The 20,824-nt window shown below is 48.8% G+C and overlaps 1 protein-coding gene across 1 annotated transcript in view; it reads left to right on the plus strand.

Moving 5' to 3' along the window:
• The window catches only part of PXDN (peroxidasin), a 94,484-nt gene that overhangs the window by 32,414 nt on the left and 41,246 nt on the right, over nt 1-20,824 (plus strand). The window contains exons 2-7 of the mRNA XM_032294302.1: nt 8,136-8,207; nt 9,201-9,272; nt 13,056-13,127; nt 16,567-16,638; nt 17,029-17,100; nt 20,676-20,823. Of these exons, the coding sequence (XP_032150193.1) occupies nt 8,136-8,207; nt 9,201-9,272; nt 13,056-13,127; nt 16,567-16,638; nt 17,029-17,100; nt 20,676-20,823 (508 nt within the window). The remainder of the gene's footprint in view (nt 1-8,135; nt 8,208-9,200; nt 9,273-13,055; nt 13,128-16,566; nt 16,639-17,028; nt 17,101-20,675; nt 20,824) is intronic.

The following is a 20,824-nucleotide window of genomic DNA, read 5'->3' on the forward strand; positions in this document are numbered from 1 at the left end:
TCTGGGTGAAGTGCATGGGTTTCCATGAGCACCCCCATGGTAAGGCAGTGCCGCCTCTCACTCTCAGGACACAAGCTCTGGGTGTCCTTCAGTGATGAAAGGCAGTCATTAGTAGGAAGCACTAAAGTGATTTTGGGTCAGGCGAATGTTAATGGAAGGCCACATTGCCTGGCTTTGGGCTGCGGCGTTTCAAACTCCCACAGGCTCCCACTTCCAGCAAGACGGGCATGGGGAGGCAGGGCTCAGCCTCCCACCTTTCCCAGTGGGGTCAGGGGTGGGGGCTTCTGTTCCTACATTCATCCTGGGAGAGGGCGTGTGGCATTGATTGTAATTCCAACCTTTAAAATCAGTAAAGCGCTTTACGTATTTGCCCTTCTGAAGCAGCAGAGCCTAAGAGCCTTTGGGTTGTATTGATTTTTTGTTGTTGAGACGGAGTTTTGCTGTGTATGCTGGAGTACAGTGGCACAATCTCATTTCAGTGCAACCTCCGCCCCCCCAGGTTCAAGCAACTCTCCCACCTCAGCCTCCTGAGTAACTGGGATTACAGGTGTGCGCCACCACACCCAGCTAATTTTTTGTACATTTGGTAGAGACAGCATTTCACCATGTTGGCCAGGCTGATCTCAAACTCCTGATCTCAAGGGATCTGCCCACCTCAGCCTCCCACATTGCCGGTATTACAGGTGTGAGCCAACCCTCCTGGCCTTGGTTGTATTGCGGTATCCTGTGTGTTCTCACTGCTGAGCGACACGCGTGACAAAGAGCCACAACATCGTCGCTGTGATTTACTTCTGGAAGGCACGTTTGTGTTGAAATCCTGTACCTTAATGAAGAGTTTAAAATGAGAATAATTCTGCCATTAGCCTCAAGATGATTTTTAATATTGTGATCCAAATGTGATCAAAAATCTTAGGTTAAGATGCACAAAGTACTTTTAAAAATTCCAGACAATGGCTGGGTGTGGTGGCTCATTCCTGCAATCCCAGCACTTTGGGAGGCTGAGGCGGGTGGATCACTGGAGGTCAAGAGTTCAAGACCAGCCTCGCCAACAAGGTGAAACTCTGTGTCTACTAAAAATACAAAAATTAGCCAGACAGGGTGGCAGGCTCCTGTGTTCCCAGCTCCCAGGAGGCTGAGGCGGGAGAATTGCTGAACCTGGGAGGCGGAGATTGCGGTGAGCTGAAATCATGGCCACTGCACTCCAGCCTGGGCAACAGTGAGACTGTCTCAAACATAAATAAAAAATAAAAATCCAGACAATAAAGATGAAGTCATAATAAAATGTATCGAGAATAAAAACAATTCACCTCTGAAATGCATAGTATGTAGGGAATGTTTGCAGGTCACCCTGGCTCCAGTTAGTTGGAAGCATAAGCCCATCTATCATATACAGCTAGCTCAGGAAAGAGCAAAAGGCAAGAGTTCCCATCATCACGTCATGAGAGTAACTTCTTAAATTCTGATGCCCTGGCTCGAGTCAATTCTCATTTCATAATTGAGATAATTTTGGTTCTTGATCCAAACAATGTAGTGTGTAGCTTTGAATTTGTTGGCAAATTCATGTGTGTGTGTGTGTGTGTGTGTGTATGTGTGCACTTGTGTATGGAGTTTCTTGTTAGACAGGCTGGAGTTCAATGGTGCAATCTCGGCTCACTGCAACCTCCCCCTACCGGGTTCAAGCAATTCTCCTGCCTCAGCCTCCTGAGTAGCTGGGATTACAGGCATGCACCATCATGCCCAGCTAATTTCTGAGTAGCTGGGATTACAGGCATGCACCATCATGCCCAGCTGATTTTATGTATTTTTAGTAGCTACAGGGTTTTCCCATGTTGGCCAGGCTGGTCTGGAACGCCTGACCTCAGGTGATCCGCCCGCCTCGGCCTCCCAAAGTGCTGGGATTATAGGTGTGAGCCATCAGGCCCAGACAAATTTTTAATTTTTTTGTATTTAAAAATGAATTAGGCCAGGCGCGGTGGCTCACGCCTGTAATCCCAGTACTTTGGGAGGCCGAGGCAGGTGGATCACGAGGTCAAGAGATCGAGACCATCCTGGTCAACATGGTGAAACCCCATCTCTACTAAAAATACAAAAAATTAGCTGGGCCTGGTGGCGCGTGCCTGTAATCCCAGCTACTCAGGAGGCTGAGGCAGGAGAATTGCCTGAACCCAGGAGGCGGAGGTTGCGGTGAGCCGAGATCGCGCCATTGCACTCCAGCCTGGGTAACAAGAGCGAAACTCCATCTCAAAAAAAAAATGAATTAACACATCTGAGACTTTTGCATATGGGAAAAGTCAAGATTGTTTTATTTTAAAAATTAGTGTTATGGAAGGTTAATATTATAGTAGAATAAACTTTATAAAACATTCTTTAATGACTGCTTTTTAAAGTTCATACCTTTGTCATGATTAAATTAAGCATTACAGATTAATTTTGCTGTGAAAGGGAACCTAATGGCAAAAAATCCCTGGAGGAAATTAGATTAAAACTTGGATTTCCAAGCTTCCTTTTAGTTCTAACCTGTAACTATTCTGCAGTTCTGCAGTGACTTGTGATTTTGATATTGAGTGTGAACCTGTACTTTGATGTTTCATTCCAAACACTACAATTCTTGACATTTTTTTTCTGGTAGGGTTTTTAGTACATTAAGATTTGAGAATAATGGAAATATTAACAAGAAAACAAAAGGAAATGCAAAAACTAACTCCTTGACTCTTCACTTGCTTTATAAATGTAAAATGCAAATGAACCTGAGTTCTGTTGTTGAGACTCTACATTGAAAACTTCATAGCTCCCGCGTCACGGTTACCGCAGGCTCCCGCGTCACGGTTACCGCAGGCTCCCGCGTCACGGTTACCGCAGGCTCCTGCGCGGGTGCCCAGGCTCCCTAAGTAGGTCAGAGGCAGCGGCCCTGCTCTCACACTTGGGAGCACTCCTGAATGTAAGTGGCGGAGTCTCCTGAATTCTACCAGGGAGGATGAGCCTCTTGAAATGCCTTCAGTGAGAGCGATTTTCACACTGAGAAGAGAACACCGGGCTGAATCTAATTGCTTTTCTGGTTCTGCCACTTAGAGACCGACTGACTCGAGGCAAGTTACCTCATCTTTCTTAGTTCCTAAATTCTTATTTGTCAAGGAAAGGGGTTTCTTCTAACCTGGGACTTGTCCTGTCCTCCCTCCCCGCGTCAGCCACCTTCATTTGCTGTTCCTTCGTGGGCTGCTCGCTTCCCCAGGATTCTCTGTCCCTCTGAGGTGGGGGTGACCCTGCCCTACGGTCGCCATCGCGGAGCCCTCGAGGGATTCCCTGTCCACATCGCCGTCTTCTCTGGGTGCCGGCTGTTCAGAGGCTGCTCTGACACCTGCTTCGGGTACTCGGCGAACGCGCTGACAAGATCCACTGGGATTGAAGGGGATGCTGTGGCGGATATTTGCAGAGTTTTTCAGTTCATGCAGCACTTTTCACACTCAAGCACCTCCTCCTTCCGTGACCTTGTTTGCCGGTGCTTATTGTGATTGGTGCTTTCTGGTTTAGGGCCCAGGCTTTAGAAGGGATGCACGCCTCACACTTGCCCAGGCAGGGGTGTGGCATTTGTGTTGCCATCTCCTGAGGCTTTGGCCCTGGCGTCAGCAACAGCTCACGGCTGCCCCGTCTGATGTCGGCGACAGCTCGCGGCTGCCCCGTCTGATGTCGGCGACAGCTCGCGGATGCCCCATCTGATGTCAGCCCTCAATGTTCATCTGTGTTCCACTCGCTTTAGTAATCACTCCACTTACAGGTTTCCCAGAACTTTCTAGAATCTATCTCCATTCTAATCATGTCAACTTACTTCATGGAGGGAGTGCCAGAACCCCTTGCTTGTTGGGGGAAGTGGTCCAGCAGGCTGTGGGCGGCAGGTGACCCAGTGGCCCCACTTATTGGCATGTGGCACACAGCCAGGGCCACGCGGTCACATCTGCCCAGGGTCCCTCTCCAGCACCCGCAGCCCCTTGGGGAGCCAGCACTACAGGAGGTGGGTGGGAGCATGGAGCTCTCCAGAAGAGCCAAGGAAGGCTTGTTGAAGTGCTCTTTAAATCTTCAAGGTTTGGGGAAGGTTTTTTTTCCCCCCAGTTAGGATTATTTGTGGAAATATTTATTATGGTTGTTAAAATAATAATTCTGCTTGTCAAGTAATGGAGTCATACGTGGGTGCATAACGCAGGGATCAAATGCGTCCCCACACGCCTGTTCCACCCAGACATGTGCAAACGTCACTTTCAAAGTTAGGACATGGGGAGCCCTTATATCCTGCTCTTAGACTTAAGAACTTTTTAATGGGAGAGTTTAGCTTTACATTGATTGTAAGCTTTATGCCAATAATGGCCAGTAAGCTGAGGATCAGATGTGGAAGAAAGGCAGAGGAAATGAGCAGATGCCACTGCTAGTGTTTGTGAGTGTGCATGTGTGCAAATGCCTTTCCTGTATCGACTCACACTCAAGCACACTTAACGATATACACAGTGTGTATTTGCATTACACCTTCAGCATTCCTGCAGAACAATGCCTTTCAAACTTTACCTTGCTTAGAATCATCTGGAAATCTTATCAGAACCCACGTTACTGGGACCCACTCCCAGAGCTTCTGATTCTGGAGATTTGGGGCGGTGCGTGGGGTTTGCTTTTCGAACAGGCTCCCAAGTGCTGCTGTGGAACAGCAGAATCCTGGCTGCTGTGTGGCGTGCAGACCCCTCCTGACCTCTCTAGCATCTGGCACCTTGAAAAGTGATTTAGGCAAAAATCAGCCCTTGCGTTTGTCTTCATGCCCTTGAAGATGGGGTTCATATTTGAAAGGAACATTGGTTTCCCATGTCTGTGGTGTCTTAATGCTCTGAGTTTGTCCTCGGGGACAGAGCCGTGAGGACCTGGACCCCCTGCCCGTTCTGTTGCTCTGGAGGAGGCAGGTTTCTGAGGCAGCTCCAGTTCGCCCCAGTGACATGCGTGCAGATGTAGCTGTATGTAAGTCAGCCCACCCCAAACATATGCTCCCGTTTGGTGGCAATCTTTCTAGCTCCTTTCATGTGCTGTGGTGTCAGACAGAAAGTGTAAACACACACACACATGCAGATGAACACGTGCGTGTGTAATGTTGGTGTATGAGTGTCTTTTTATCTCTGTTCCTCAGATGAGATCATTTCTAATGTTTAGTAGCTCCCAAGTTCACTCCCCTCTGCATTAATAAGTATGTTAAGTCCGTACAATGAACTTTTCATTTCAGCTATTACATTTTTCAGTTCTAGAATTTCAGTTTGATTCTTTTTTCATTGTTTCACTTTGTCTGTTAAGATAACCCCCTTTGCAGTAAAGGGGACCCTCTGTTTTGCCCTTTTCATACTAGAAGTCTTTTTTGGTAGCCTGGCTAAGAATGTGGTGGGAGGTCTAACTGCTGTAAGCAGGTTGTGAAATGATCCCCTTAACTAGGCCAGTGCCATCCCACAGAAATACCGTGATAACTACTTTTGTAATTTAACATTTTGCGGTCAGTCTGTGAAAAAAAATTAGAAAGAAACAGTTAATTTTAAAAATGTTTTAATTAACCCTGCATGCAAAACTTGTACATAGTTCAGCGTGTACTCAACATGAAAGTTATGGAAGATATACTTATGTTCTGTTGTTTGTAGGAAGTCCTTGAGGTCCAGTGTGAGTTTTGCACTTTTGCTCAAAACTGGCCACCTCTCAGGTGCACAGACCCAGGGCGCAGGGGCTTGTATATGGGACGGCACCTCTCTGCCCATCACGCCAGGGGTTTGGTGGATCCGACTTCAGATTTGGCGAAAGACCTGCACGTCGGGAGGCTGGGTTTGCAGCTGTTCCTGTAGCCTCCCCAGGCTCCTTGGCCAAGTCCACAGCACGTCGGGAGGCTGGGTTTGCAGCTGTTCCTGCAGCCTCCCCAGGCTCCTTGGCCAAGTCCACAGCATGTCGGGAGGCTGGGTTTGCAGCTGTTCCTGCAGCCTCCCCAGGCTCCCATGGCCAAGTCCACAGCACGTCGGGAGGCTGGGTTTGCAGCTGTTCCTGTAGCCTCCCCAGGCTCCTTGGCCAAGTCCACAGCACGTCGGGAGGCTGGGTTTGCAGCTGTTCCTGCAGCCTCCCCAGGATCCCGTGGCCAAGTCCACATCTCGCTCTCCAGCTTCCACGTTGTTGCGTTGCCTCCTCTGGGGCTTGCATGTGGGTTCCCACGGGGAACAGGGAGTCAGAGCAAGTGGTGCTTGCTCCATCCTGTGCTCTGGAGGTGCAGCCTGGTTTCTGGATTCGGTGTGGTCGGGGTTGATTTCTTCTCTAACCTGTGGCACGTGGCTGGGCCCTCCAGGACAGCCTTCTTACCTGTTCACATGCTGGGCAGCCCCTCTGCTTGCTGGGTCTCAGGTGCGGGAGCTTCTTTGCAATCATTTGTTTATCCTGAAATTGCAGCTGGTCCCAGTTCTCCCCTTGTCTGCATTGGTCCTTGTTTTCCGTGTGGATGAGTGGGCATCCTGGACGGCTGCTTTACCCTCCAGTGTCCTCCTCCAGCACCGCCTCCCAGTTTTGGCAGCTCTGACTTTCAGCAGCTCCTACGTGGAGAGTACGTGGAGCCACTAGTGATATTCTGAACATGAATGTAAATTAAAATCTCATCTATTTAAAAAGGACATGGCAGTGCAGGGGAGGGTGCGTGTGAGAAGGCTGTTGGTGGGCAGTGGGCATCACCGAGGAAAGTGAGCCAGGTGTGAGGGCACAGTGTGGAATGATGGCCAGGAGAGCCCGATGGGCAGAGCGGATCCGCCTTCTCCTTCTCTGGGAGAACTGGACCCACAGCATGGGGCGGGGCTGGGAGGGACAGCTTCACTCGCTGACTCCCAGGCTAGATGCTGCTACTGTCAGTGACACACATACTTTTTTTGAAGTATTTTATTGAGCCATAAACCAGAGCCAATTCTACAAACTGCTGACAAGGATTATTACATTGGGATAGTATAATCAGATTCCTTAAAAGGTCACGAACATGTTGTGTTAGGATACCCTACTGACCTTACCTTACCTGCAATCCCTTAATGACCAAACTTAGTCCCGTCTGAGGCACTGGGGCTTGAGCGCTTCCACATGTGAATTTTGGGGAGACACAGTTCCAATCCCATACCCATCCCTACTGGACTATATGGAAAGGGACTGGACCTGTGAGTAAGGAATTTTAATTTTCCTAAGAGTGTTTGGTAAAGAAATTGGTCTTTCTGTTTATTTCTCAGTGGCTTCTATATCTGTTCAACTTATAGTTTTAATGTAACTGTATTAACAGTGCCTCTGCGTCTCCACACTTCCCCTTGCTGCCTTCAGGCCTCCGACCTGACTGCCTGTCCTGCCCCCAGGCCTGTGTCCTCGACGGTGGAGGCCTCTCCAGCTTGCTCTGCCTGAGCATGGCGTCAGCAGGAAAGAAAGCGCCTCTCCGTCGAGCCCCAGATTCAGTCTCTGTGTTGATCCTGGCGCACCCTCTGGTCTCTCATGGGCTATTTGGAACCTCTCTGCACCCCCGAAATATGAATAACTGCTTGAACAGTGGAAGTTTAACTTTACTGAAAATACTTGTTTGGAATCATTAGGGTGAAACCCATATGTGAGAGAGCCTATTTTCCCCGGTTAGCATGCTGAATTCACTTTCGTGGTTTTGAGGCATTCAGCTTAAATCTCATAAAGGGAACACTTCAGGTAGTTGACTGAGGAACAGCCAAATTCCCGCTCGTGAAATCATTGGCGTATACTCTGAAGTGTTTCCTCAGTTGCACAGGTGGAGTGACTCTCTTCTTGAAAGTTGTCAGACCTCACCTATGTTTATTAAGACTTACCAACACGACATTTTCCGGGGGGTTGCCAAAGATAGGGTGTTCAGGTGGTTCATGTAACTTTTTTCCCCATAATTACTGTTTTCAAAAATTCTGTACTGTGACAATGTTGTCCCACCATTGAGATAAATATTCATGTACTTACTGGCCTCAGTGAAAAGAGATTCATGTAAGGAGTGAAGTGGGTGGTTGAATATTTTAAATGCATTGTCACTATTTTGAAACTAAGAACAGCGAAGAAGTAACGATGTTTGTAGATTTTTTTCACATAATACCTTCCTTGTTTCTTCACAGAGATCTTCGCTTTAACAGAATCAGAGAGATCCAACCTGGGGCATTCAGGCGGCTGAGGAACCTGAACACCTTGTGAGTAGAAATATTCTACTGGAAACTAATAGGAAAACAGAAATCAATATGTCATTTACCTGCAGGTGAACTCATCATCCACAATCAGTAGGCATGGTGGGGAAAAGTAGAGAAGGAAAGTGAGGGTGGAAAGTGCAGGACCGTGGCCAGTGTGTGTCCCGTGTCATGGCTGTGTGCCTACACTGGGACCCATGCTGACCGCTGAGCTTGCCCGTGGCCTTCACATGGGTCACTTGCTCCAGAGTCGCTCTGCCCTTGCTGGGGTCAGGCTGTCCTCTGTGTGCTCCTGCACCTCCTCTGTGACAAGGTTGAGCAGGACAGTGCTGCTTCTGCGCGTGGAGTGGACTGAAGCGAGTCCCATGATGCCCGGAGGGAGCAGGCCGGGCCGGGTCCAGTGCTGCTGTGCAGACCCCAGGCTCTGCAGGACACGCCCAGTGCAGCAGAAGCTAGTTCCCTTCTGCACCAGGACTGAGCACATGGCGTAAGGGCAGGGTCATGGGGAGCAGGGACCGCCTGGGCCACCAGGGTCAAGAGGCCTGGGGCCTCTTTCACCAGGTCCTTGTCTGTGCACATGAATGGAGCACGGGTCACAGGGCCCACCTTTGCTGTCCTGCCCGCCCACCCAGACCGCCCTCCTCCCATGACTGCCTTAGCACTGGCCGCAGCCCTGGCTGAAACAGAAAGTCTAAGAGACAGCAGGATAAAGGAATAAACTCCTTTCTATAGGAGGGAAGGAGTTTTTTCTTACTGTGTCAAAAGGTGGAAATTGTGGAGTGGCACGGACACCATGGCTGAGCAACTTTTTCATGATGATGGTTAAACACTAAAGCCGTGTTTTGTCCCGCGCGAATTCAGCGTTCATTGAATGTTGACAGCGAGTCTGTTACTGAGTTTTATTATATGACCTTTTCCAAGGCTGTTGGAATGTTTTAATACAACTTTGAAGTTTGTTTTCTGTTGTTTTTAAAAATTCTGATTGACTCTCTTTCATAGGCTTCTCAATAATAATCAGATCAAGAGGATACCTAGTGGAGCATTTGAAGACTTGGAAAATTTAAAATATCTGTAAGTTAATGATCAGTTCTTTAACCTAAAAACTTATGATATCTATATTTAGATTATACTTAAAAATAGAGGTAAATTTTGTGCTGTTTGTGAGTTATTATAAATATATCCATTTAAATGAGGTTTTATTTTCAGAAGGTGAGTAAAAATTTAGCTGGGATTACAAAAATAGGTTGTCGTTGATAAAGTGCTACATTATGTGATTTTTAGTGATTCATCACCAAGCCTTAGTAAAATGCACTGCATAAAATTAAAATGCACAGCCTCTGAAAATTGCTCTAGAAGTAATGATGACGCTTCCAGAGGGGGAAGTGGTGACACACTCAGTTGTCGATAGGAACAGCTGACAGGTGTTTTGCAAAATAGCAGCTGTCAAAATCGTTTCCAGCTGCCTTTCCAGCTGTAGGTGAAATGTAAAATCTAAATAATTAATGGCGGTGAAATGTCACTAATTCCTGCAGATTTTCTTGTCTTTCTCTAAGTGATTTCACGTCTTATTTTTGTGTGGTTAAATTTTATTTCACTTTTAAAAACTGATTTTAATCGATTTATTTTCATTTAACGCATCTTCTGCTTGTTGAAATCAGTTTTGCAGTTTAGAAAACGAGCTTCATGGGAAGTGCTGGTCTAGTCTCAGTCACACACGTGCTTGCTGTAAAATCGGAGATGCTGAAGGATGCACAGTAGAAGGATGTGTCGTGTGCTTCTAGCAGATCATTCTTTTAAGACTTAGTCACTTTCAAAGAGCGCTGTTTTTAATAACAGTGACTTATTTCGGCTATTTTTATTGGAAATGTATATCATAAGTGAACCAAAACATGTTTAGGTTATTTTGATTTTTAAATTGTATTTGTTTTTTATTTGATTTAATTTTTTTTTTTATTTTATTTTACTAAGTTCTGGGATGCGTGTGCAGAACGTGCAGGTTTGCTCCGTGGTATACCTGTGCCGTGGTGGTCTGCTCACCCATCAACCTCTCATCTAGGTTGTAAGCCCTACATGCATTAGGTATTTGTCCTAATGCTCTGGTTATTTTGCTTTTTAAAACAAAGCCGTCTTGTTATTGTTGATGTATATTCTGAAATCCGCTTGGACTCCGGCTCTGTCTGGCTCTGTGTTTCCTCCGTGAAGATATTTGACAGTGTTACATGCCCGCTTTTCCCCTCCATCATTGTCGGAGTAGGATGTCAACTTTAAACTTCATATAAACATGACTAAGCCTTGCCCCACATTTCTAAAATGAGAGACAGGCCTTTTCTTTGTTTATTTACCCTTTTCTCTTTTTTGGTATTTCGAGTGTTGTGCAAGCTCCAGAAGAGGGCTTTTGTTTCCTGGAAAGTAGGTGCAGTCAGCTGACAGCCAGCATTCCTTGTGTGTGTGGATGTGTGTTTAATAGGTTTAACAGCGTTTTTAAAATATTTTATTTTATTTTTTGTTACTGGTTTTGAATCATTAAGAGCAACTTAGCAAACGTGTTCAAAGTGAAGTTGTTTGGGAGGTGTTTTCACTGTCCGACCTCCTCTGCTGCACCTGCACCCCAAACTCTTTCCTCTCTCCCTTGGTAACAAGCTGTGGTGTCCCTGGCCGCAGAGGACACAGATCACTGGGGTGGAGGAAGGACAGACTGGTGGTGAAGGGTCCGTAGGTCATGACTCAGAAACAGACTAAAGACCAGGGCAGAGCAGGGAACTGTCCAGAGAGGCCGGGGGACCCCTTTATACAGCAGCTGCCGCCTCTGCCTCCTCAGCTCTCACTGGTGGGTGCATTTGATAACTGTGATTTAGGAAACTGTAAGACTTAAATGCTGTGATTTAAACTGTGTGTAACCTATGTGCTTAAGAACCCTCCTGAAATTTTTTGATTATTTCAGCCTTGTATATTGAGTCAGTACCAAAGTATACTTGTGAAAGTTGAGTAATTCTTATTTCTTGGAACTTCAGTTACTTCTAGTAGGGCATAAGCCTTCCCTTCAGTTCGCATTTTTTAATGAAATTATTTCTTGAGACAGTTCGGACTCATCAAGGGTCAGCTCTATGATGAAGCAGAAAATCACAATTTATTATTATGATAAATACCTATTATAAAACAAATTGCATTCCAATATCTTTATAAAGATACATTCATACATGTTTGATTCAGTTGTCCTATGTATTCTTTAAAAAGATTCATTTCCTTTCATTTTTTAAAGTGCATCTAATGTGATGTTCTCCTTGATAATTTGTGTTTGTTTGTTTAAGAAATGGTCACAGAAAATTACATTTAAACTTGCCTTCTCCAGAAGTATTGTTAACAACTCACATGTGAACAGCCGTTAATATGTACAGGGCCATATTCTAAGAGCTTTATATATATATATACTAAACGGCTTCTGTCCGTTTTAGAGCAGAGGAAACTGAGACCCAGGCGTTCGGTGGGAGTTCAAGGATCCCACGCCTGTGGCCTGGAGAAGTGGGGACCTTGCCAGGCCTCTGCTGCGGGCACTGGGCTCTGGGTCGCTGGGGAGTTCTGGTCGGTTCGTGTGAAGGCTTGTAACTCTTGATGAGATCAGCTCTGCAAATCTGCACAGAGGGAGGAAGTGAGATCTGCTTAGCTGGGCTGTAAGAACTCGGGCTGGCAGTGCAGGTCCTGTGAAACTGCATCCTGCCCCTGACGTTATTAATTTCATCCCAGTCAAACACTCGGCCCTTCTGGATATGAGTTATTTAATATTGTAAGCATTAAGACAAAAAATGTTTATGGAGTGGAGCAAGTAGCTGAAACCCAGCCCTAAGCCATCAGTTTCTAAGAGACGTGTCTGCCTGAATTTGAAAAGTAGGAAAAGCGTGGATTTTGACTTGCCCGTCTTCTGTATCAGAGATGGAGCCCAGGGATTCTAAGGGACGGTAGTGGCAGGTGTCCCCATGTCTGGGCACAGACACAGATTCACAGCCTTCTTGGGGACCCGCAAGCTGCTGGCCCAGCACTGTGATATGGCGGACCACGTCACGTCGGAGATGGATGGGTCCGATGCACGTGGTTTCGTGGCTCTTTTTGGAATTGTGATACTTTGGTGTGGAAATTTTCAGCCTCCATCCGTCAGGTCAGGCTTGGCACATGTTCTCTGTGCAGGCAGGCCTCTGTGGGCGGCATAGTCTCTACCGGGACCGCTCAGCCCCAGGCAGTACGGAGTGAGAGTGTGGTCGTATTCCCAGAGCTCGATGTATGGACACTGACATTCCAAGTCAATATGTTAGCAAATAGGATTCTTCTATTGAGATTATCAAGCACTTTATACAAATTGTGTGGCTCTTCCGATAGCCTTTGATGCTTCTGTTTTATAAGAATGGTTCCAGTGGTGAGTTATTCAAGAGACATTCGGTCTTCATATTGTCTACTCCCCAGATTATTTCTAGGTATTTTACAGACATGTCAATATCAGTTTTAGAATCTTATAACCAATGCATTATACATGCCTGTGGAAAATGATTTTCTTTTTAAGGCTTTGAAGCAAATGTATTGTGGGCAATTCATCAGCCGTAGTCTTGGGTCTGTGAATTACCTGAAAAACCCCTAGCAGGGCTTGGTCACCTTCAGCGGGCACTGGTTGCTTTTGGCCCACTTGAGATTTGAGGGAAGGGAAGCCCCTGGGAGAGGCAGTGTTGTCACAGTGCAGGTGGCCCGGTTGCATTCTAATACTGCCGTTCATTTTGAAACGGTCTCCGTGTGTCAATGCAATTCTTCTTTTCCGTCTGAAGTTTGACCTCCTGTCTGTGTGCTAATGCTCCCCAATGTTTCTTGTTTCAGCTATCTGTACAAGAATGAGATCCAGTCAATTGACAGGCAAGCGTTTAAGGGACTTGCCTCTCTAGAGCAACTGTAAGTGCCCCTCCTGTTCGTGCTTTAGTCTTGGGTGCCGCTGGCTCCTTTCCTCCTGTAGGGACCAGTGCTCTGAGCTTGCTGTTTGCATGATGCATGACTGCGCTGCCTGAGGTGCGGGAGGACCTGCATGAAGACGGAAAATCAGGGATGGGCGGGTCCTTCGCCCCCCGCCCCAGCTTCCACCCAGCCAGCCCGCCACCCACCCTCAGGAGGCATCGCTGGTCTCCCCTACGGCGGCACCAGGCCCTGGGCCATGCCCTCCTGACACCAAGGACAGTAGGCTGGATGGAACCCGTGTCACATGTTAGGGGAGAGACAGGCAGGCACACGAGTCTGATCAAGGCATCCTTCACCGGGTAAATGCCCAGGGTGCCAGGGATGGGAGGGCACTTTGCCACCTTCACTGCCCCTCATTGTGACTGTGAACGTGTGAAGCTGAATCTCTCCCATTGTGATTCCATTATTGAGGAAAGCCTCTCTTCCCTTGTAGTTCTAGTTAGTGTGGGTGGCGTGTAATGAAACGCTCTTAGTTTCTGTGGCCACGCGTGATGTTGCCCTTTGCCGTGAAGTCAGCATGTTGATTTTTCATGACAAGGTCCTGGTGAAAAGGAGGGCTCGTTCCTGTTTGTTTGCACAGCCTGCCATTTTTCACTCGGCAAGCTGAGCCCACTCTTGCGGAGCTGCAAGTTGTCCTGGTTTTGGGGTGCGGATGGAAACAGCTGTCGGCTGTGATGTGGCGTGACGTCCTCCTGCCGCAGCTGCTGGTCTGTGGTCACGGGCCACTGGCTGACCGGACACAGCAATGTTGTCAGCGCGTTTGAGACCAGGCGGTGCCGGGGAGAGACCACTTGGGGACGAAGCGCCCTGAGGACCACAGTGCTCGTGTTTCCCGAAGTGTGTGTTTATTCAAGTGAGCAGGGACAGGGCGTGGGGAGCTTTGGGAAGAGATCGTCTTGTGTACAGAGAAGGACTGTGCAGCTCATTACAGAGACACGTGGAGGTACCCAGGGAACCCCCAGACATAGGAGGAGCTTGCCAAGAAGCAAGTTCTCATATGCAGCAAGCATTTCACTCAGTGGGAGTGAGAAATTCTTCATCGCAGACCGTTCTTAGATCCTGAGTGGGTCGGAAGATGCTCATCTGGCTTGGTGCTGGGTGAGTCCAGTGATATTTTTAAGGAAGAAAAGGGCAAGTCAGGGCAGAAATGAGGCTGAACACGAAGAGCATTTGGGAATCACCAAATAGGTGTTCCAGAAACTTTTGGATGCTGGGGAGAGCTTCCTGAGCTGGCCAGGCTGCCTTCAGCACCCAGGGTTAGGTGAGCTGGGGTCTCTGGTGCTGCAGCTTGGGTTCTGTGCAGTGAAGCCTGTATAGTGAGCCTGAGGGCCGCCCAGCCCCCACCCTCAGGCAGGCAGGGAGCTGTTGGGAAGGAGATAAGCAAGTCCATCTAGACCTCAGTGAGAGACTGGCCAGGTGCTGTGTGTCCAGGGAGGATGGCTTGTGCAGACCTTGCCTCCTGCACCCCTTCCTAGGATGTGCTCTGCAGCCTGGAACTGTTGAAAACATGCATTCCTAGTGGCGCTGGGAGCCGGAATGCGGGACTCCCTGGAGCCCGCAGAGGCAGCCCCTGGGGGCACTGAGTAACTCTGATCCGGAAAGACTCCTTAGGAAGCTGTGGACACAGGTCAGAAAACACTCCTGGCCAGTCGGGAAACGTGCATTTGAATTCAGTGGTGACTTCGGCATCCTTGGGGAGTGATTTCTTATCTGTGGTCCTCTGTGTCCTCAGCTGTTCAGGGAGGGGTGTAAAACACCCCGGCTGTGCGGAGCCCCAGGACCCCTAAGATCCTGTGGTCCCTGGACCGTATTTCCTTTAGCACCTGTGCAGCCGTGCTCCCTCGTACCTCTGGCCAGCCTGCACTGCAGTGTGGGTGGAGGGATTTTGCCAGCGTCCGCTGTCTGTGGGGTTGAGATCCCCACTTCCTTCCCCCATCAGCTCTCCTCGGCCTTCTGGCCTTTGCCCGGGGAACTCCACCCTGCCTGCGGCCCTGAAACCTCCCGGGGCAGCTCACAGCCTCCATGGGGTAGTGGTGCCTAGGTGTCTCATCTGACCCCCAACTGGCGTGGGCTGCGAAAGGCTAAGGACCCCAAAAAAACACAGGTGCCCTGTCAGCATGCTGCTGGCAGAGACGGGGCTCCAGGGATTCTGTTGGGGTCTGCCTCCCTTGGGCCCTGTGCCATGTGCCCGCCCATCATGCTCACAAACAGTGATTTTCCTCCTCTTCCTGCTCCAGATTTTCCTTCCCTCATGTTTCCCATTCGTGCGTGGAGTGCTGGGCCCAGACCTGTCCCAGGGGAGGGGCAGGGAGGGTCTGCGTTTGGGGCCCTCTGGCTGCAGGTGTCCGCAGAGACTCAGCGTGGCCCGTGTGGGTGCTGCCTGGGAAGCTGGCGCAGGGGCAGGGTGGGTGATGGCAGCCGCACTCTGGTGCCCTGGCGGTGACGGTGGTCTCAGGATGCCCACAGACCTGATTCTCGGGCATGCGTTCTGAGGACGCTTCCTTCCTGTGGCGTTACAACGACCACTCCCCGCGGGCGTGCTGCTTCTGTCACTCAACGCTGGCCTCCTGAAGTCGTCATTTAGAATGCGTGCTAGTGGATGCCGGAATGTTCAGGAGGGGGTCTCCCAGCAGAGCACTCCAGGGAGAGGCCTGACTTTGTGTTTGACTTGAGAGGAAAACCCACTTTTCAAAGTGAGAAAATTCGTGTTCAGGAAACATTAGAAAGAACGAGCTGTACCAAAGGCGTACATTGTACAAGTTTGGAGACAGGTGCCGTGGAAAGAAACAGAGACCCCGGAATTCGGTGCCATCAAGGGCACCCGAGGAAAGGCGCCCTCTGACTTAACCCTTCAGGACTGGTGGAGAAGCGCGGGTGACATTCTTTGTGTGTTTCCTTTGTGGTCTTGAGGGATATCTTCGTATCTGACAGCATACTCTGTGCCGAAGTGAAAATGCCCCTGGTACATTCATATACAAGTTAGAAGATCTGAGGGACGGGACTCGCGTGTTTATGTGTGTGCTTTCAGTGAAGTTATGCTTTTGATGTTTGCTTTTCCCCACATCTTTTGGAGGTGGAAATGGCTGGGCTGAGTCAGCAACGCCGTTCTCACGGAGTGTAAAGGAGCCCAGTGGGCACCTCCAGGCCCTGCTCACCCATATCCAGTCACTTAGGCGCACGTCTGTGCCCAGTGCTCATTGTATTTATCTAATCATTTCATTATTTTATGTATTTTCCACACAGTGTAGGAAGTCTAGCGAGCTACCTATTGATATCCGAATTTGAAATGACAAAGAAAAAAAATTTTGAGTAAAAATCTGGATCTGAGAAAATAAATTCAATTGTAAGTTATGCTATTTTTTTCTTTTAATTCCTCTAGATACCTGCACTTTAATCAGATAGAAACTTTGGACCCAGAGTCATTCCAGCATCTCCCGAAGCTTGAGAGGCTGTGAGTGTTGTTTAATCCCTCACCTTTCCATTCACAGAGCCCTGGCCTCAGTCACTGGCCTGAGCTGAGGGTCACGTATTTGAAGGCCTTAGATGAAGGCCTCTCTCTACTAAACACCTGAAAACTGTTTCCATGTAAAGTCCATATTTCTTGTCTAACAGTTCAGAAATAGGGCTTATAATTTTCTCTTTAATTGAGTGTGTTGATAAAACAGGAAACAAATCCATTTCTTTGCTGGAGTAAACAACATTGTTTTCGAATTCATTTGTATTAAATACATGTAATCAGAGATCTTTTAAAGCTGATATATATTTGACTGCGTATATTCTCTGCTACACATTTTAAGAAATATCTTTCAAAATTGGTTTGTTGTAAAATCTCTTTCAACAGATTTTTACATAACAACCGGATTACACATTTAGTTCCAGGGACATTTAATCACTTGGAATCTATGAAGAGACTGTGAGTATAGAACCTTCTGTGTTTCCTTTGCTGCAAAGCTTTACTTCTCTCTCTTATCCGTTAGCCTGGTTCTTTTTCAAGTATTGCGAAATGTTGATAACAATCTGATTTGGAAAGAATGAGTCTGTATGGAGGATGGATCGAATCCATTAGAAAGCAAAATGAAAAACACGTGGCTCAGAAAACGTGGCAAGCAGTTAATCCTTTGATAGGCGATGAAGACTTCAATTTTTTTTTCAGGTAGGGTCTTGCGCTGTTGCCCAGGCTGGAGCGCAGTGGCATGATCACAGCTCACTGCAGCCTCAACATCCAGGGCTCAAGCAATTCTCCCAGATAGCTGAGTAGGTGGGATTATAGGCACATGCCACCATGCCTAGCTAATTTTTGTAATTTTGTGGGTTTTTTTTGTTTTTCTTTTTTATTTTATTTATTTGTTATTTAATAACAGGGTTTTGCCATGTTGCCTGGGCTGGTCTTGACATCCTAAGCTCAAGTTATCTATCCACCTCAGCCTCCCAAAGTGCTGGGATTACAAGCGTGAGCCACCATGTCCAGCCAACATTTTAAAAAATCATCTTTAAATTCTTCAATTAATTTGTAATTACAGTGCATGTTTTATTGGTAGAAGTAAAACCGGTCTAGAAAGGACTTCTGTACTGTATTCTGTTTCTTTCTGCAGTGTACTAAGGAGGCTGACCTCCACCCATTTTTTTCTTTTTTTCTTTCTTTTTTTTTTTTTTTTAGGAGGTCTTTTTTTTTTTGTTGCCGGGGGTGGAGTGCAATGGCACAATCTCAGCCCACTGCAACCTCTGCCTCCCGGATGCAAGCGATTCTCATGCCTCAGCCTTCCGAATAGCTGGGATTACAGGTGTTTGCCACCACACTCCCCTAATTTTTGCATTTTTAATAGAGACAGGATTTCGTCATGTTGGCCAGGCTGGTCTAGAACTCCTGACCTCAGGTGATCCGCCCAGCTCGGCCTCCCAAACTGCTGGAATTACAGATGTGAGCCATCGCACCCAGCCTCCACCCTTTTTTTAAGATTTCCAAATATGCTTTTTCCTTATACTTGGTAATTTCTTATTATTAAGGCGTTTTAGTAGTTGTGACTTCTTTTGGTGTTTTCCTTCGTGGTCTTGAAGCGATTATTTTCAGTTAGATATTCCTGGGTGTATGCAGTGAACTCAAACTAGAAAGAAACAGAAAATGCCAAGAAAGAAGCCTGACTCCTGAGTGGTCTTTTGTTTGTTTTATCTCTTCAGTGAAAGAAAGTGGAGTAAAACAGACCTTCAGAACTATTTGTGATTTTTTTTTTCCTTTAGGATAAAGATATCACAAGCTAAACTAAAAACTACATCCTGGGCTGGGCGCAGTAGCTCATGCCTGTAATCCCAGCACTTTGGGAGGCCGAGGCGGGTGGATCAAGAGATTGAGACCAGCCTGGCCAACATGGTGAAACCCTGTCTCTACTAAAAATACAAAAAATAGCTGGGCATGGCGGTGCACACCTGTAGTCCCAGCTATTCGGGAGGCTGAGGCAGGAGAATCGCTTAACCCCAGGAGGCGGAGGTTGCAGTGAGCCGAGACTCCAGCCTGGCAACAGAGCGAGACTTCATCTCAAAAGAAAACCAAAAACCAAAACCTCCATCCTGGGTAGGAAGACGGGATGAATACTTCCATATCTGATAGATAACAGAGAGTAGAAAGAAATTACCAGAAAAATGCTGTAGAAAGCAGCCAAGAGCAGGGCAGACTGGTAACCGTGGGGTGGTGCTGACAGCTCCCCTCTCTCCGTTCTCAGCCTCTCTCTGGGTGTCTGGCAAGGTCCGCTTCTGTTTGCTCACTTCACTAAAGTTGCTCAAACACTATTCTGTGATAAATTTACAGAGCTGCGCCCAGAGGGCGCGCCGCGTCCTGGCCACTGTCTGCCCAGAGGGAGCAGTCTCTAACGTCAGGTCCCTGGGGAACCTCAGGTCCCCGCGGAACCCCAGGCCAGGAGGCCGGCCGGCTGCCCCGCCCCTCCAGACCTCCTGAATAGCCCGCTGTCCTTCAGAGCAGATGAAGGCTGGGGGCGGGTCCTGTGCTTCCTCAGGTTCTGAGCGGCTCACTCCACCAGGACCGACTGGCCAGATGCCACATACCTGACGTTACCATCCGGGTCTTGCCCTATGCCCATGGTTCTGTACTGCCCTTCAGCTGTGGGCACAGGTTGGGTGCCCTGGGCACAAGGCTGACACTGTCCCCTCACGGCCTCCTCACCTGAGAGCTGTGTACCTGCTCACCAGGGAAGGGTGGTTCTGGTCGCGAGGCCAGCTCCGTGTTCCCGTCCCCTCTGGGGTCATGTCCCAGAGAACCTTGGATGGGAGGTGTAGCCTCCCCTTCCTCATGGAGCCAGCATCGGCCCCAAGTGATGCCCTCGCCCTGCAGCTCTGGTGAGCACTCTAGGGATCACGTCCCCCTCTGCAGGGCGGCGACTCGGGGCTGCCTTCCTGAGGGCTGATAGTGAGCACGTCGGTCACAGGACTTTTCCTTGGTTCAGTTAAAGATGGGGTCCTTGTTACATGGCCACAAAAATATAGGCTCACAGACTATTTGCAGAGTGAGGAAAATGGGATTTATTGGGCAACAAGGGGAAAAAACGGGGGGAGGGGGACAGAGACCCTTAGCAGAGCCAGAGAGCGTGTTTCCCGCCAGCAGGCTTCCCACCCCACAGACTGAATTCCACCCAGGAAGAGGAGGGCCAGGCTCCTGATTGCCGCCAACAACGCAGACCTCTGCAGGCTCCACCCCAGTGTGAGCCGCTCTAATGTGCAGGCCGGCTGGAGGGGCCTGGGGACCCCTTCCCACCTGGCTGTCTCCGTCCAGTGCCAGCCTCTTCCAGCTCTTGCCCTGTGTTTGCTACCTGGAGCTCCTCTGCCCCCAAGACAACTGCTTCCTTATGTGCAGAGATAGCGCTTTGCCCAGGGCGCGGGCACAGCCTGCCCATGTTCCCCTTGTTGAGGCGGGATGTGTTGTTCACCAGAAGCTGTCCAGGTCAGCTTGGACCTCAGGGGACTTAGGTGTGAACCAGCCGGGAGATGCAGCCCCGTCCCCCCTTCCCCAGCAGGCCCAGGACGGAGTGAGCTGGTGTGGAACTGTCTTGCCCGTGATGATGGGCATTGGGTGGCGGTGGTTTTGTGGCGGGGGTTCTCATGTTACTGACTTCCGTGAGTGGCTCCCATCCTGTCTCCCTCACAAACTTTCCGGACCTGTGCCACCTGCTCACTCCTCCACCTTGAACGTGACACCCTATGTCTGGGTGTGCACCTGCCCTACACCACCCACGCCTCTCCAGTTAGTGCGGCGAGGGGACCGTGCTCCCCGGGCTCTTCCTGGTGATGTGTGTGTCTCTACGTCATTCCCTGAGTCGGGCACTGGGGCTTGGATTCCACCACGAGACATGTCCCAGTCCGATGCTGCATGCCCGGCAGGCCTGGCTCATGTCCCCTGATGCAGGACCTGGAAGCCCTGGCTGATGGATGGGTGGACAAACCCACCAGCCCCATGTCTCACCAACTGCATCTTCCTTCCCACAGGCGGTTGGACTCAAACACACTTCACTGCGACTGTGAAATCCTGTGGTTGGCAGATTTGCTGAAAACCTACGCAGAGTCAGGGAATGCGCAGGCAGCGGCCACCTGTGAGTATCCCAGACGCATCCAGGGACGCTCCGTGGCGACGATCA

This window comes from Sapajus apella, unplaced genomic scaffold, assembly GCF_009761245.1.
Source record: "Sapajus apella isolate SASKATOON/1434 unplaced genomic scaffold, GSC_monkey_1.0 scaffold31, whole genome shotgun sequence".
Lineage (NCBI taxonomy): Eukaryota > Metazoa > Chordata > Mammalia > Primates > Cebidae > Sapajus > Sapajus apella.